General features: G+C 42.8%; 1 protein-coding gene across 4 annotated transcripts in view; it reads left to right on the top strand.

Moving 5' to 3' along the window:
* Nucleotides 1-17,463, top strand: part of lmtkb (lemur tail kinase 1 b) — a 540,811-nt gene that overhangs the window by 443,217 nt on the left and 80,131 nt on the right. For all 4 annotated transcript variants that reach the window (XM_043714969.2, XM_043714970.2, XM_043714971.2 and 1 more), the window contains one exon: nt 11,757-11,836. In XM_043714969.2, the coding sequence (XP_043570904.2) occupies nt 11,757-11,836 (80 nt within the window). The remainder of the gene's footprint in view (nt 1-11,756; nt 11,837-17,463) is intronic.

Raw genomic sequence — 17,463 nt, 5'->3', positions numbered from 1 at the left:
TTCAAAATGATGAACAATTTTGACAGGGTGAAGACAGGTATGTCAGTAACTCGGGGTCACAATTTCAAGATTGTCAGCAAGGGAGCGAGGAGTGAGATGAGGAGAAATTTCTTTACTCAGAGAGTTGTTAGGAATTGGAGTGCACTGCCTGGGAGACTAGTGGAGGTGGACTCCATAGGAGGTTTCAAAAGAGGGCTGGATATATATTTGAAAGTTCTGAATTTAGAGGGTTACAGAATGGGACGAGCTGGGAAGCTCTTTTGGAAGGCCAGTACAGACGTGGAGGGGCAAATGCCTCCATGTACACTGTAAAATGCTATGCATTTCCTTGAAAATCCAGAAAAGTGAATGGAAATATAAGAGAATAGATTCAGATGGAGACTTGTATTATACTTAAAAAATAACTTAAGGTAAGCACTTGAACATGATGGCAACCATTTTCCCCAATGTTTAGGAGTAACATAGTCTCCTCTTGATCTTCTTCAAAAGCAGTGTGAAATTATTCATACAAGCTCCCACACTGGGATTCTCTGAACTGCTAAACCTTTGACATTTCCTATAACTTTGAACCCAGAATGTCTCCAGTTCCTTAACGTGTTCAACAGGTTTCATTGAAAACAGCTCTTAAACAATGAACCCTTCCATGTTTCATTTTATGTATTTCAACAACATTGAAATAAACTCTCAAACTACCTGTCTGTTTTCTAATTGGATATTTAAAGGCAGTTTTCAGGACTAACTACCAGAGAGATAAAAAGGACGGTGGGCACATATTTTGTGACATTAATGAGAAAGCAATACTCAGTGTCATTGCCCCTCTGACACTGGCAGCAGCTTCTGGAGTCTATATGCACACAGTTCAACATATCAATTAGAGGCTTATCCTTGACCTTGCACTTTACAATAAGGCTCCTTACTAAGTCCCCCTAGCTTGCAATTAATTGAAAATCATTAAATCCTGTACAAAATTAATCTCATGGTCATGCCCATCTAAAAGGTTACATCTTTTCGATGTTGTTGAGGTGTAACTGGGTTTTAAGCAGGTACTATGTTCATAGTTATTAATAAACATCCACCCTGCTCCCGAAAAAAATTCTCCATTATGTTAAATTCCACATACAGATTCTACGTTAAGGTTTATTTGTCACATTTCAGCTTTAATCCCATGTGCACATCCATTGCTCATTTCACAGTCTGTGAAATGGTATTAAAACGAAAAGGATAATCATAACCTTTAATTTCCTGGTTTGCTGTCTGGGAGAATTCTTCAATGTGATTGGCTGCTTGTCTTTTCTCTGCGCTATCACCACTGCTGGAGGCCAGAAGGTCCCTTGGTTTGGTGACAGATTCGAACTAAAGTTAAAAAAAAAGGTTAATTGATGTTGTATGGATCAATAAGTCTTCTTGGGTAGCTTTTCTTTGCAATCGTCAGTGAGTGTCATTGACCGTTGACTTATGGGATCTCATCCAGTGTAGAGATGCATAACGAGTGAGGCTCTCAGGCAGGTGAACTTGACAATCTCCTTCCACATCTAGCTGTTCAAACCTGCCCAAACCTATGTCTCTGGCTATAAGACATCTATCAGGGATGGGTTTGGGTAGCCTTCATCCAGTTTTGATTTGTCACTCATTAGCAATTTTATTCTGACGCTGTGGAAGGATGATGCTGACTCTCCAGAGTGTTTCTCTATGCTCAGGGATGAGGCAAGCTGTTGTTAGCATGGATGGAGTTTAATTCTGTGTAGGTTGTGCTGAATTCACCTGGATATCCAATATGGAAGGATTCCTCCTGGAGAAACAAAAATAAAAGAGAATGTATTATTATACTTGGTGGGTGTATTGAGTCACAAGTTACTAGGAACCAGTACTGAACCTTTAGTTTGCAGAGGATTTGTATTCACAGCTCAAGAGCTTTCTATGACCAATACAACATTAGATACAAACATGCTCACATGCTCCTGATACCTGTCTTCCATCAGTGGAACTTTGCTGCAGAGATATTTTTTTCCCATGTAATGGAAATAATTTATCCGCTCTGCAATGATTTCCAAGTAAATCACAGCTTTTTACAATTTTCTATACCATTTGTCCTATTTGTTCCTGTCAGATCTATTTATACTTCCAATCTGTTTGCTTAGTCCTCTCACCCTGAAACAGCAAGGATGATGTTTCACACATTGTAGAAGTGGCAAACGAGAAACTTTGATACATTACATAGAAGACAATGACAAATCAGAAAATAAATTATTAATCGGTGTGAAGAGATTCTTCTTCTGTTTTTTCTCTTTCTTATCTTTCTCTGGTTCTCCACTGCCACTATGATCCTCTGAAATTCCCTTTCTAGTTTCATCTTCTTTCCATGACTATACTGTACTGTCTCCTCTTGTGTCTTACTTTATTGGAATGAAAACATCATTCATTGACAACTTATTACTTCCCTCAGTCTTTCCCTTCCTCCTGCAGTCTTGCAGATCATTACAATCAAGTCTGCCACCACTCAGTCTCTGCTAGTAAAAGCAAAATGCTGTGGGCACTGGAAATCAGAACCAAACACAGAGAATGCTGGAGAAACTGGTCTGGCAGCATCTGTGGAGAAATAAACCAAGTAAACATTTTGAGTCCAGGATGATTTGTGGATGGCATGGTGACTCAGTGGTCAGCACTGCTGCCTCACAGCACCTGGGACCTGGGTTCAATTCCACCCTCAAGTGACTGCCTTCATGGAGTTTCCATATTCTCTCTGTGTCTGTGTGGATTTCTGCTGGGTGCTCTAGTTCTCCCCCCTCGATGCAGGTTAGGTGGGTTAGTCATGGTAAATGTAGGGTTATAGGGTGGATGCTCTTCAGAGGGTTGGTGCAGACTTGATGGGCTGAATGGCCTCTACCTTATATCCCTTTATCAGAATTGCAGAAGAAGCCGACTGGACCTCAAACACTGACTCTGTTGCTCTCTCCACTGATGCTGACACACCTGCTGAATTTCTCCAGTATCCTCTGTCTTTGTTTCAATCTCTGTTACTTAGAACTGCACAGCACAGAGAGAAGCCATCATTGTGCCTCCTCTTAACTAGAAGCAACCCAATTAGTCCCATGACCTTTCTCTTTCATAAAACACCGCAATTGTTTTCCCTTCCTAGTATTTGATTGATTCTAGATGCTGTTGTGTAAAGGTTGCCTCAGTCAAACAGTGATTATAATTTAACAGCAGTTCCTTGACTAAGAAATCCATTGGACAGGACATGAAAGATGCGATATCATTGCAGGTATTTTCTCTTTTTGCCTGCATTTTAGGCCATGGACTTTCACCTAATGTGATTCTTTCTAAACTGTTTGCGCATTTGTGCTTCATACTGAGCAACTAAACGTTCTGTATCTATTCATGAGACCAAAGCAGGAAGCGTGCAATCAATTCCTCATATATCAAGGTATATTACTTTTAAAAAGGCCAAACTAAAGTGTGATCAACTTTGCTGAAAGGACTGCATTTAAATGGATTTTAATCCACTTGCATTACTGCGAGTCAATATAATATATGCTTTGCAAAAATAAAACCTTTCAAACTATAATGTCGTCGTATGTTAATTCTCTTGTGAGAAAGTAACAAACAGTAGCTCTTTGTTGAACACTTCAGAGGCTGTTGTTTTGTATTTTCACTGTCCTCCTGGAAAGATCAGTGTGAATCCCTGAAAGGATTTACAAGATGATTAGCAGACTGACAGCTGCAATGTGACCGCTCTGTCCAAGGCCCTGGCTTTGTTATCCAACTCGTGATGTTAGTTCGCTCCCAATAGTCAAAGGTATTTTCGTGCTCACGGAGTCGATGGTTCGCAGAGCAGCTGAGCAACTACCCACTTCCATCAAATATACAGGAAAATTGTATCTTCATCCATAATTCAGAGCCATTTTCTGGGACACTGTGGGGTGGGAGTCCAAATTCAACAGGGTGGGGTCAGGCTACCAGTGAGTAGAACAGTTAGCATCTGTGGAGGGAACAGGGAGATGAATAGTTAAATATTGGTTAATTAAATACTTTGGGCATTGTTTAATTAAATACATAGAGTAGAGGTTATGTTATAATTTGCATTCATCAAAATGAATTTGCTATAATGCGATTGATAAATTGGGGGCGCTGTTTCTACAGCGCAAACTTTTAAAATGTGTGTTGGCTGTAACACGATTACAGTGCCAACACTTTGAATGCTGTTTCTAAAGTGTGATTTTTTTAATAACATGGGGTTGCACAAGAACACAACCATCATGTTATAGAAGAACTGACTGTACTTATACAGAGAGAATATCCACTTTTATGCTTCAGGCCTTCTGTGATAGTTGGGTGCCGCTGGGGCTGGACTACATACTCGCTCTCCAATACCAAATTTTAATTAAAATTTTCGAAGCTTCATTTTGAGTTTTCCTTTCTTTACAATATCCCTTTAAAGAGCTGTCTCCTTGTTGTTTGTTTTAATTTGTTTCAGTTACTTTCACTAGAGTAGTATAAAAAGAGACTTTTCATTGCTTATTTGACAGACTAAGTCAGTGGTATAAGTCTGGCCCTCTGTGACTGGTAGGCACCACAGGGGACTGGAGTGCATAACCAAGACCAAACTTCAAGTCTCATTTGTGAATTGACATTTGCTACAATATCCCCTGTCATATTTTAGTTGGGATTTCTTTGGCTTAATTATGCTACAATCCCAACTGATGGTAATAATGCTTAACGCAAGCAAATGGAGTTAACATCTTTTGTGAAGGGAAAATCATGTGTGACAAATTTGCTAAAGTCCTTTGAGGATATCACAAACAGAGTTGATAAAGGAGATCCAATAGATGTGGTGTAACAAAATCAGATAGTGCTGCAGAAACTCAGCAGGTCCAGCAGCATCTGCAGGAAGAAAGCAGAGTTAATGTTTTGAGTCCACTGATGCTTCTTCAGAACAGTTGATGAGGAGTCCCTCAACTTGAAATGTTAATTCTGCTTCCTTTTATGCAGATACTGCCAGACCTGCTGAGTTTCTCCAGCAATTTCTGTTTCTGTTTCAGATCTTCAGCATCTCCAGTCCTTTGTTTTACCACAGTCAATGTAGTGTGTTGGATTTCCAGAGGGCATTTGGTAAGGTGCTACATAAAAGGCTATTGTACAGGATACAAGCTGAAGGTTTTGGGAGCAATGTATTAACAAGGATTGGGGATTGGTTAACACACATAAACCAGAAGGTTGGGATTAGTGTCCTTTTTGGATTGGAAAGATGTAACACATGGTGTGCCCCAAAGATCATTTATAATCATTTGCATTAATGATTAAGAGGAGGGGGCAGAGGGTACTGTATCTAAATTTGCTGTGAATAGAAAAATATGTGAGAGGGCATGTTAATCAGCAAGGGGTTATAAATATGTTGAGTGAGTGGGCAAAGACTTGGTAGATGGAGCTTAATGAAGGAACGTATGAAGTCATGTAATTTGATAGGAAGAATCATAAGGTAGGCTATTCTTAACTAGATAAAAACTTCAAAAATGTGCAGTACAAAGGAATCTGGGTGTTGTGTGAGAAACAAAGGAAGTTAGTGTGCAGGTTCAGCAAGTAATTAAAAAGGCAAATTGAATTTTGGCCCCTATTGCTAGAAAGTTGAAGTTTAAAAGCAGGGATATCTTCTTACAACTGTACAGGGTGTTAATGAGGCCACACCTGTAGGACTATGTTCAGTTTTGGTTCCAATATGTAAGAAAGGATATACCGACATTAGGAGTTGGTTATTTCGGTTGGCTGGACAGCCAGCTTGCAAAGTAGTTTGATAGCAACAGTGTAGTTCTCAATTCCTGTATCTGCTAAGATCACCGTAAAGGTCCCACCTTCTCAACCTCTTTCCTCACCTGAATCATGGTAATCCTCAGGTTGAAACCAAAACCATTAGCTCTCTGTACTGAGAGAGTGGGGCTCTGCTGGCTTTGCTTTTATTTTAGGACAGTTCAAAAGAGATTCACAGACCAATTCCTGGAATGAAGGGGTTGACTTATCAAAAGCAGCTAAATAGCTTAGAGTTTAGTTATTAGAGTTTAGAAGAATGAGGTGCAATGTTATTAAAGCATACAAGGTACGGCCTGACAGGGTCAATGCTGAGAAGACATTTTCTCTTTGGAGAGAATCTCAAGCTAGGGAACAATTACATAAGGTGGGGCTGAAGGAAGCTCTTCTCTCAGAGGCTAGTGCATGTTGGAATTCTCTACCCCAGAGAGTAGTGGAGGCTGCCTCACTGAAAGTATTTAACGAAGGCGGTGGATAGATTTTTGAAATATCGGGGGAGATGATGGTTGTGCTGAAAGAAGGGCTGAGGCCTTGGGGCAGATCAGCCAAGATCTTTTGGAGTGAGAAGCTGAATATCCTACTCCTGTTTCTTACATTCTAAACTGAATCAAACACAACTGCCAGAATCTCCTGATCATCTGTTTAATCTGTACGTCTTAAACTCAGCAGTATCAATGCTACAACAGTTAATATCACGTGTACCTGCCAAGGCCCTTGCTCAATCAAATGCTGTTGTTGAAGTGATGTATTTAGGTCACTTTTCCAATTGATGGCATGACCTCTTTAAACAATGTACCCTTACAGATTGGAACCCATCTGCCTCTATTTTAGAACCCAAATTCCCAAATGATGATAGTGTATACTATACAACGTCATCACAATTGGTGTTTAAAATAGGATAAAACAGAGTGTGTTCACTTGCTTCAGGCCATCTGCAAAAGGCTGCACTCCAGGGTTTGGAGAGTATAGACACTGCACAAAATTACATTGTAATTTAAATCTCTATATTTCACTTGGGTCGCTAGTCTTTCACTCCAATGCCCCTTTAATAGGGTTGTTGATTACAGTTAAATCATTGATTTGTTTTAATTTAGTTTAATTGATTTCATTTCAAGATAACATTAAGAAAGACTGTTGGGACATTGATTTGTTGCTAGGTAGGAAGCAGACTCATGTATTCTGTGATCAATTCTGTTACCAAGGAAATTGCATGCGTGTCTACGTCGCTACATAATCAACTGGCTTGTGATTGGATCATCAATTAGCTCTGATGGTGCTAGATGCAGGAAAGGACTAAGTAACCGGACACACAGACAGACGAGGGATACCGGGGCATGTGCTTGCTCAGACACACACACACATGCACATGTGTTGATGCAGGCAGAGAACAAGCATGTGGCTGAAATGGTAGTTACATGAAATTAAGAGAGGTGTAACAAAAGGTACAAAGGACACATGAATCATTGAGTTGATGCAAACACAGACAAGACAGGTCTGACATGGGACTGGGAAATCCCAGCTCCACGTGGGACTGTTGAAACGTGATGTGAATACACTAATCCTGCGCCAGCTACGTGTTTAATATAGGGGGAAGTGAGGACTGCAGATGCTGGAGATCAGAGTCAAGGATGGGATGCTGGAAAAGCACAGCAGATCTGGCAGCATCCGAGGAGCAGGAGGATCAACATTTTGAACAAGAGCCCTTTTCATAGAGTTTAGGGCTATCAACGTGCGATGTCTAGGCAAACTCCTGTATTTAATCGGTCAACATTCTCTGGTGGCCAGCACCTAGATTTGTCTTTCAAGGGACAACTGGCTGTTATTATCAAAAAAATATAAAACATACTTGATTGGGGAACTGGCTATACATTAAACTGCGAGCCACATCTTGCCTGTGACTGCCCTTGCCTGATCCTCCATCCCTGCTCCATCCGGTCCTGGGTATGTGGGTTAGAGGAGGTGGGGCACGGTCCTGGATGCTTCACTATCTTCCTGCTGGCTGGTACCTGAGTCCTGAGGGATGGCTGGGTATCTCCAACACACCATCCCACTGCTGTGAGAAAACCCCTTTCCCGTGGCTGTCTCGTCAAGCTGTTGCTTGCTTTGGGGTTTCGCAAGAGGCGGAAATCCTCCTGCTGTACCGGACAGACACTATCGTCAGTTCTGTGCCTGGGGAGCTGCTGACGTTTTCAGCCCTGATTCAGCGTGGCCTACAAGGACAGATGGGAATCTTGGACAGATAGGTTGTTGGAGTAGAGGAAGCTAACGGTAGAGGGGGTCCAGAACAGTAGCCACACTCGACAGGAGTCTACGGAAAGGTGGCCCAAGGTCCGAGACATGGTAGTGTTTAGTTTTTCTGAGCGACTCTGTTATACTGTGCTCATCTCAGGCCCCGTCGACACAAAGCGACCGACTCATTGCCGTTTGTGCTGAAGAGTTGCCAACTCCAAGTTGTGACCAGGACGGAGCTGTTGCCCAGGCTACCAAAACAAAATTTCCGCAAGACCCTCAGATCTGGCAGAGCAGGGACCCTTTCAGCACAGCAAATCGCAAAGCCAGTGCCAGAATGCCCAATTTGTTTTTCCTCTTCTGCATTACCTTGTTATGCATTGGATTTTGAACAGCTTCATGATGAAATAAAATTGCGGCATAAGAAAGCATTATCTAAATAGCATTGGTTAAACTAACTGCACGTTCAATGAAGCTTGACCACTGCACTTCACATTCCACTAATTGTGAGGTTTTATAGAAAGTGCACTGTGGGAAGAGCCATCGTGGAATGCAAATCAACACCAGTTTGTTTGAGATGTAATCTGCAATATTTGTTTGAATCCCTCTTCCGTAATCATCTTCCTGCTTTTGCTGTATGTGACATTTGCTCACTTGAAAATGACTTGTCTGACCGCCAAGTAGAGGTGAGAAAGGGCAACAGATATTTCACTGGTGTCACACGCAGTTGCTGCCTGTTGATACTTTCATACTGGGTCCAAACAGGCTGGGCTCGGAAATTTAAAGGATCCTGTTTGGCCGAGCCAATGTTGCTAGTTTGCAGATTCCACCAGGGAACTGAGAGCTTTGTCTAGAAGCTTTAAAAGTCTCTGTAAGGCCTGTGAATAGGCAGAACATTGTCTACGACAGAGGGACCGCTGCGCTGCCAAACCTGCTCGTTTGTCAGTTGAGATGAGGCCTGGTGGAGGTAAAAGATGTGCTGGCACAATCTGAAAGGGCAGGGGAGTTACATGGAGCTGGCAATGGACCTATCCCTTTCTGCAGATGATATCAAAATTGATGGTGGAGTGGACAGTGAAGAAGGCTATCTCAGAGTGCAACCGGACCGTAATTAGGTGGGCCAATGGGCTGAGGAGTGGCTGACGGAGTTTAATTTAGATGAATGTGAGGTGTTGCATTTTGTTAAGGCAAACCAGGGTAGGACTTATCCAGTTAATGATAGAGCCCTGGAGAATGTTGCCAAACAGAGAGACGTAGGGTTGCAGATTTATTTCCCTTGAAAGTGGAGTCGCAGGTTGTCAGGGTGATGAAGAAGGTGTTTGGTATGTTTGCCTTCATTGGTCAGTGCACTGAGTATGGGAGTTGGGAGGTCATGTTGTGGCTGTACAGGACATTGGTGAGAACACTTTTAGAATACTGCGTACAATTCTGGTTGCCCCTCTATAGAAAGGATATTGTCAATCTTGAGAGGGTGCAGAAAAGATTTACAAGGATGTTGCTGAGACTGACAGGTTTGATCTATAGGGAGGGATTGAATAGTCTGGGGCTGTTTTTCCTGGAGCAGCAGAAGCTAAGGGGTGACCTCATAGAGGTTTATAAAATCATGAGGGACATGGATAGAATAAATAGACTACGTCTTTTCACTGGAGTGGGGGAGTCCAGAATTAGAGGGTGTAGCTTTAAGGTGAGAGGGGAAAGATTTGAAAGAGACCTAAGGGGCAACTTTTTCACGCAGAGGGTGGTGCATGTATGAAACAAGTTGCCAAAGGAAGTGGTGGAGGCTGGTACAATAGCAACATTTAAACTACATCTGGGTGAGCACATGAATAGAAAAGGTGTAGAGGGAAATGGGCACAATGCTGGCAAGTAGGTCTAGATCAGATTGGGATGTTTGGTCAGCGCAGATGAGTTTGACTGAAGGATCCATGTCTGGGGTACAGTCAAACTGGTTATAATTACTGTCTAGCCTCTGCCCTCACTTAGTTAACATTTGCTCCGGATAAAGCTTTGTTCATTCCCAGCGTGTGAGCATCACTGTCAGGCCATCATTTTATTAACCATCCCTAATTGTGTCAACCACATTGCTGTGGGTCTGGAGTCGTGTGTAAACCAGACCAGGTAAGGACAGCAGTTCCCTTCCCTAGATGGGTTTTCCAATAACCAGCAATGATTTCATGGTCATCATTAGAACTCCTCCTTCCAGATATTTATTGAATTCAAATTCCATCATCTGCTGTGGCAGGAATCAAACCTGGTCCCCGGAACATTACCAGGGTCACGAGAATTCATGGATCAGTGATAAACTAATCCTGCGTACGCACACATGCGCACACAAACATTCACAGACTCACACACACAGACACACACAGACACACACACAGACTCACACACAGACACACACGCACACATACAGACACACACACACAAACTCATACACACGCGCACACACACAGACACACACAGACACACACACACACATGCACACACAGACACACACAGACTCACACATGCACACACACAGACACACACATACACACAAACTCACACATGCACACACACATACACACACATGCACACACGGACACACAGACTCTCACACTCGGACACAAACATAAACACAGACACACACACACATACATACATGCGCACACAGATACACACACGCACACATAGACACACTCACACACATACACACACACATGCACACATAGACACACGCACACACACAGACACACACGCACACATAGACACACATGCACACACAGACTCTCACACACATACACACACACACACACACAGTTCCAGTATCAGTCAGTCTGTGTTGATTAGAAATGGTGGATTGTACCATTCCTGTTTGGGGATGCTTGGAGATTCTGTGTCAATGCCAAAAGGCTTTTCAATAAATCTTTCAAAATTTGTGGGCAGACATTAACACCTTCCAAATAATCTCTGATATATCTGTGTGGAGATTTACACGTATATATTATGCATTAATATGAAATGTATAGAGACATGGGTGAAAGTATGTATAGATATAATAGGAATATCTGAGATTTGCTTCACTGCACTGTATCACTCTGAATGAAAACTCTCTTTTCTATACTTGGTTATTCATTGCCTGCTGCCCTGTTAACAGTAGGACGAGAATGTTCAGCATGTTGTGATGATATTGAAAATTATGCAAACCTATCTTTATTAATTCAGAGCTGTCTGATGTTACAGGAATGTTGGAATTGTTTTATGTCCTCCAGCCAGCCAAGCGACCACAGCTCCGCAAGTTACTGACAAAGAATTTATTTCTTTCAGTAAGTCAGCATGTGCTCGCAATCCTTGCACTCAGTAATTTGCAGGGGTGGAGAATGCCAATGCGAGGAGGAGAGTTACCACAGGGGTCACATCTTTTCCCAGTAAACAACTTGTTTACCTTGGCTCTGAAGCTGGAGTGAGCAGCAGCTATTTCTCTCTCTCTCTCTCTGAAGTTGCACAATTTCTGCTTCCTGCTGCATGCTGTCCAACATTGTTTTCCACTTCACCTGTCAAGAGGCTCTCAGTGAAGAAGACAGTGGTGGATAAGCGTCTCTCTCTCTCTCTCTCTTCATCATGGCAGACAATATTCTGTAACCTCCTGCAGTCTAGATTCACAGCCTTGTGAAAGGATTATTGATGAAGACCAGAAGGGGGTGGAGATGCCAGTGATAATCTTGTTGTTTATATGTGTCTATTCGCAGGGCACTTCCTTCATCAGACTGACTTGGGTCGTCAAAGCCTCCTCTACTTAAAAGAGGCAGGCAGCAGTTGGTTTGGAAAGGTCAGTAGATCTCTTTATTTTTAAACTTGCCGCTGTTTAACCCCTCCTTTTGGACTTCACGAATGACTTTAACGTTCCCCCCTCCCCCACCGCACAACAGCTGGTTGTTAGCTCAGTAAAAGGGTGCTTTATATTAGTGTTTGATCAATGAGTGATCTAAATTAATGATTTCTTTCAATTCAGAAACCACAGAAAGCATTAGACATTGACCAAGTTGGGATAGTTTGTCAATCAATATTGTTTCAAAGTTATAGCTGCTAGGTTGGGCTTGACTCGTTAATTCAGATAGACAACATTGGCTGCCCATTTTAGAAAGCCTGATTGAAGAGAAAAAGGCAGTGAGTATCAATATTCCTCTTTTAAAATCAGAATCTGACACTAAATAATTCAGAGCTTAGTTGCAGTTTGTTTAAAAGGCAAAAGGTGTTGAATCTAGTATCAAGCCTGGCATTTTAATGAACTCCGTGAGGTTACATGTTCATCAGTGGGAGACGTTAGCAAATATGTGGATGGAAGTGACCCACTGAGTGAGACTGAACAAAAGTGGTCATAAAGGGTAAATAGTGGAAACACTCAGCAGCTCCTGTAGCATCTGGGACGAGAAACTAAGAGCTGAAGCTTATAGTTTTATGGATAAGTCCGACTTGGGTCATGTTTTTGGTGGGATTTTCGCTGTGAGGCCTTGTGGGAGTTTTCACTGAAATCTTACCAAATTTGCCACACTCATTACCTGCTGTGCCCCTGTGGCATCCTTCACATCTGATTCCAGCCCCCCCCATCTTACCATGCATCATTTCCATAACAATGGTCACTACCTGCCAAAACACCAACATCCTTTGTGCCCACGCCATCTTTAAGAGCCAATCGTGCACCTGGACAAGCTCCATTAGTTCTGAACTGCCCTGCACAGTTCCTGATGTTTGCCCCCAGATGTGGCAGAGAGGAGGAGTTTGACACCTCACTTTGTAGGCCCCAATCCTGGAGGTCCCGGCAGACAGGATGGTACAGATAACCACAACACCAGGCCATGTCCAGCTCTGGTATGAGGCTTCCACCCAGGTTGGAGCAGTCTCATCCTGGAAGAATGCCCAGCAATGTTGGGAGGTGGGCAATGTCCTTCTCCACTCTACCAGGGTAGATTCTACCATTTGTCTTCCATACCTCCCTCTCTTTGTCTCTATGGCTGTGCCCAGCTCCCACCAAGGCTCATGTTGTACCACCCTCCCTATTGTCAGTGACATCCTCTCTCCCTTCACTCACTCTCACCCACTCCAACACCCAACACTACTGACTCTGCGTGCCCTCTGCGCTGCCAACTCTCTCACTCAGGACACCATCCCACTTGCACCAACAGTGCCAGCTGTGCCTTTGACTTTCAGTCTCCATGATAGTTGCCTCTCTCTCTCTCTCTCTCCCTCTCTCTATCATACCAGTCCACAACAGGGCAAAAAGAGTCCATCAGGAGGTGGGCTGTCCCTTGATGAGGACACGGTGGCTCAGTGGATAGCACTGCTGCCTCACAGAGACAGGGAGCCAGGTTCGATTCCAGCCTCGGGCGACTGTCTGTGTGGAGTTTGCACATTCTCCCCGTGTCTATGTGGGTTTACTCCGGGTGCTCTGGTTTCCTGCCAAAAATGTGCAGATCAGGTGAATTGGGCATGCTAAATTGCCCATAGTGTTAGGTGCATTAGTCAAAGGGAAATGGATTTGAGTGGGTGACTCTTCGGAGGGTCGGTGTGGACTAGTTGGGCTGAAGGGCCTGTTTCCCACACTGTAAGGAACCTAATCTAATCTAGGAGAGGATGCTGACTCTGATTGCCCTGAGTAGGTCCTGGGCTGTTATTGGAGACTGCCCTTGTCTTTCTGTGCCTGGGTGTCCTGAGCAAAGACTTGACTGAGATGAGCTGGCCCATTGGCAGTGTTGAACTGCACAGCAGTACTGTGGCTGGCTAAGGGGACAATGCGCAGAAAGACAAGGCAAAGCAGGAATGCTGTGAGCATGTTCAGGTGTGTGAGTGCTGGAGAAGCAGCCTGAACCACTCCATGAACTGGGTGTGTAACCGTGGACACACAGTGTCCTTGCTGTAGCGTCATAATGATAGCCGCTGGTGCAGCCTGAGGTATAGCCTTGAGGTGAGAAGGGTCCTGTATGGGGATTGGAAATGTCCCATGTAGGGTGTCAGAGGCAGGCACATTTCAAATGCCAACATCCATAGATGTGGGAGGTGTGTGGCCAGTGCCCACACAGCGTGCCCTGACTTCCAAAGCAGAGGTGGCCAGAATAAACACTGAGCTGAATCCACAGCTGCCCACAGTGGTTTTCTTGTTGAGTTTTCCCAATGTCTAGTTTGTTTGGTGAGTTTGGTGAAACGGGAGGCTGAATATCAATGAGTTAGAACAAGGCGTAAGATTCTGAAACAAAATCAGCAAATGCTGGAGAAACTCAGTAGGTTCAGCAGTACCTGCGGAGAGAGAAACACAGTTAATGTTTGGAGACCAGTGACGCTGTAAGAACCTGCTCGCTGCTAACATCTTCGGTCTGTGATCTTTCTGCAGCCCATCTGAGCTCAGGGGAGAGCTAAAACAGAGACCACAACCCTCTCTGAGTTTTTTTTTAAATTTCAGATTTTTAGCATTGGTGGCGTTTCACCTTCATAATGACAATTGAAAGTGTTTTTCTGCTTTTAATTGGCAATTTCCTCTCATGCCCAAATATGGTCTCTCAGCCTAGTCCGAATCACAATTGCCCTCTCATGGCATCTAAGTCCTTGTTAAGGAGTAATGAAGACTCACTCACTATGCAGTTCAGAGAAAGTGTGGACTGCAGATGCTGGAGAGTCAGGGTTGAAAAGTGTGGTGCTGGAAAATTACAGCAGACCAGGCTGCATCCAAGGAGCAGGACAGTCGACGTTTCGGTCATAAATCCTTCATCAGGAATGTGGAGGGGAAGGGGACTGAGAGATAAATAGGAAGGTGGGGTTGGGGCTGTGGGGAAGGTAGCTGGGAAGGCGATAGGTGGATGCAGGTGGGGGATAAAGTGTGAGATAAAAGTGAAGTCTGGTTTTGTAAATTGAGTCTGTACCCTGTGAGTTTGTATACAATGAAGAAAAAATTAAGGTGTTGTACTGAGCACAGATCCCAGACAGACAGCTAATGCTGGATTCTTTACGGCATTGTATTTTTGAAAAGGCAGCTTGTGCATGAATATTTCATTGGATGCATGTCTTTTGAAAACAAAATTAAAATTAAAATTTTGTTTTTAGTATCATTTATTTCTTTGCTGACAATCTAGCTAATATCTATCCTTTGCATGTTAATATGCAGTTGTAGGTTCAATGATATTGTGTTGCTTCAGGAGACTTAGGTGAGACCAAGGTTCCAGTGACAGGCTGATCAGGACAAAGTTGTAGCTCCATACCCAATACCCTCATGTGTTTGCATTTCGATTCCAACATTTAAGCACCTCAGTGTGAAGCTGGGTTTTGGTGAAACTTAATTGTGCAAAGCCTGATTGAAATTGTTGTTGCATGTGCAGGATTTGTCTTGATTAAATGCCCAACCCAAAAGCTTGAGGAATATGAGAGCATCATTGCTCATATTGTTTAGTTAGCTTAGTTGGTTGGGCAGCCGCTTTATGCAGAGTGATGCTTACAGCAGGGATTCAATTCCTGTACTGACTGAGGTTACCAATGAAGAACTCTCCTTCTCAATCTCTCCCCTTGCCTAAGGCATGGTCACTCCCAGGATGGTTGCCTTTGTCTTTCTCTAATGAGAGTGCAGCCCCATGATCCAGGAGACAAACAGTGACTTTTCCTTTATGGCTGAGACTGTACAGACTCTATTAAATCAAAATAGTCCCCACTGCCATTTCTATTAAGGCTTTTGTTATATTTACAATATAAAGATAAATGATGTATCCAATACTTACAGAATCCAGAACCTAAAATGGCTGCACCAACTTTTCCCATTTTAATTCATCTACCACCACAAGTATCACAAACTCAGTTCTTTTTTTAGAACATAGAACATTACAGCGCAGTACAGGCCCTTTGGCCATCGATGTTGCGCCACCCTGTAATACTAATCTGAAGCACATCCCACCTACACTATTCCATGTATGTCTATATGCCTGTCCAATGACGGCTTAAATGCACTTAAACTTGGCAAATCTACCACCGTTGCATTCCATACCCTTACTACTCTCTAATTTGAAAGGTATTCTCATCCTTGGAGCCAGACCCTAAATTCCATTTTTTTAATTAAGTCTTGGAAATCTTTTATTCAGTTTTTCAGAATGATGGCCCATTTCACAGTCATTGCTAGGCAAACTGCTGTTGGGCCTGTGTTAGGATGCACCTTTTCCACCAACCAGCCTCCATCGAACTCAGGAAGCACAGTTGCACTCTGGACAAATCCAAACAGATAGTTGCTGTGCCATGAGTGTTGTTGAAGTTCTTTTGGTAGATGAAAGAGCTTCAGAAATTAAATACCCTCTTCATAAAACTTGTATATAACAGGCAGAGAAAACATTCACAAAAGGTTACTTTTATGTTGCTGAGTTTATTTGGAGTTTGTTAAATTATATTCACCGTAGGTTTCAAGTCCTTCCATGGCCTTCTCACCCTCTCCCTTTCTGTCTTTGTCACTTCATTTAGCAGCCTCACAAACTACAAAATCTCCTCCATCTTCTAATCTTGACTTCCTGAGTGTTCCTGACTTCCATTGCTAGACTATTGACAGTTGAGCCCACAGCTGCCAAGTCTTTTAGCTCGGAAATCTGCTCCCCAAACCTCTCCCACCTCCCTCTCCTCCTTTAAGGTGCTCCTTAAAGGTCCTGTTTTGATGGACCTTATGCTCAACCATCCCAATATAATTTTATGCAGCTCAGTGTCAAATAATTATTCCTGTTTGGCTCATTTTACTGCACTAAAGGTGATAAATGAATATGAATTATTGTTAAATTACGTGCTTGCTGCAAGCTCAGAAAATAAGATGTGATTTGGACAATTTATGGCTTAAATTCACAAAAACAACATTGCCAGGCCAGAACAGTAGGCAACTGAATCTTGAGAACATTTTGTCCAAAGCCAAATATAGGGTTTAATGGCTGTACATCAGGATTGTTCAGTTCTCTTAGCTCTGTTTGTTTACTTGGGATATTTCGATTGAAGGAAAACAATGGGTTGTGTTATCTGCAGCCCTGATGATTAAACTCATTGTTGAACTGCTAGACTACGTAGTTTCTCATTTCAACCCACATCCCAATCACAGTGTAGGTCAGAGTTAGAATTTGCATTCATTATATTTCAAACAAAAAGTATTCTCTGAATACTGATATATTATCTAGCTTTTATTGACAGTCAAATATTTTACTGTAATGTTTGGATGTCACATTTCATTCACTTTGTGATGTCTGATGAAAATAGTCAGGAATATGGATGAAAATAATATGTAGAAAACACAAGGGCTGCAAAATGTGTGGGATCACGTTCTCTCACACTCTCCTGAATCAGAACTATATCGCTGTTACTTCACTGTCGCTGAGTCCAACCCCTGGAAATCCCCCCCTCGTGGCACTGAGGGTTTACCATTGGACAGCAGCAGTTCAAGAAGGTGGTTCAACCATC

This window comes from Chiloscyllium plagiosum, unplaced genomic scaffold (assembly GCF_037043375.1).
Source record: "Chiloscyllium plagiosum isolate Xiang-an unplaced genomic scaffold, Cpla_swu_hap1 HiC_scaffold_25, whole genome shotgun sequence".
Lineage (NCBI taxonomy): Eukaryota > Metazoa > Chordata > Chondrichthyes > Orectolobiformes > Hemiscylliidae > Chiloscyllium > Chiloscyllium plagiosum.
This window is presented reverse-complemented; position numbering and strand designations above follow the sequence as displayed.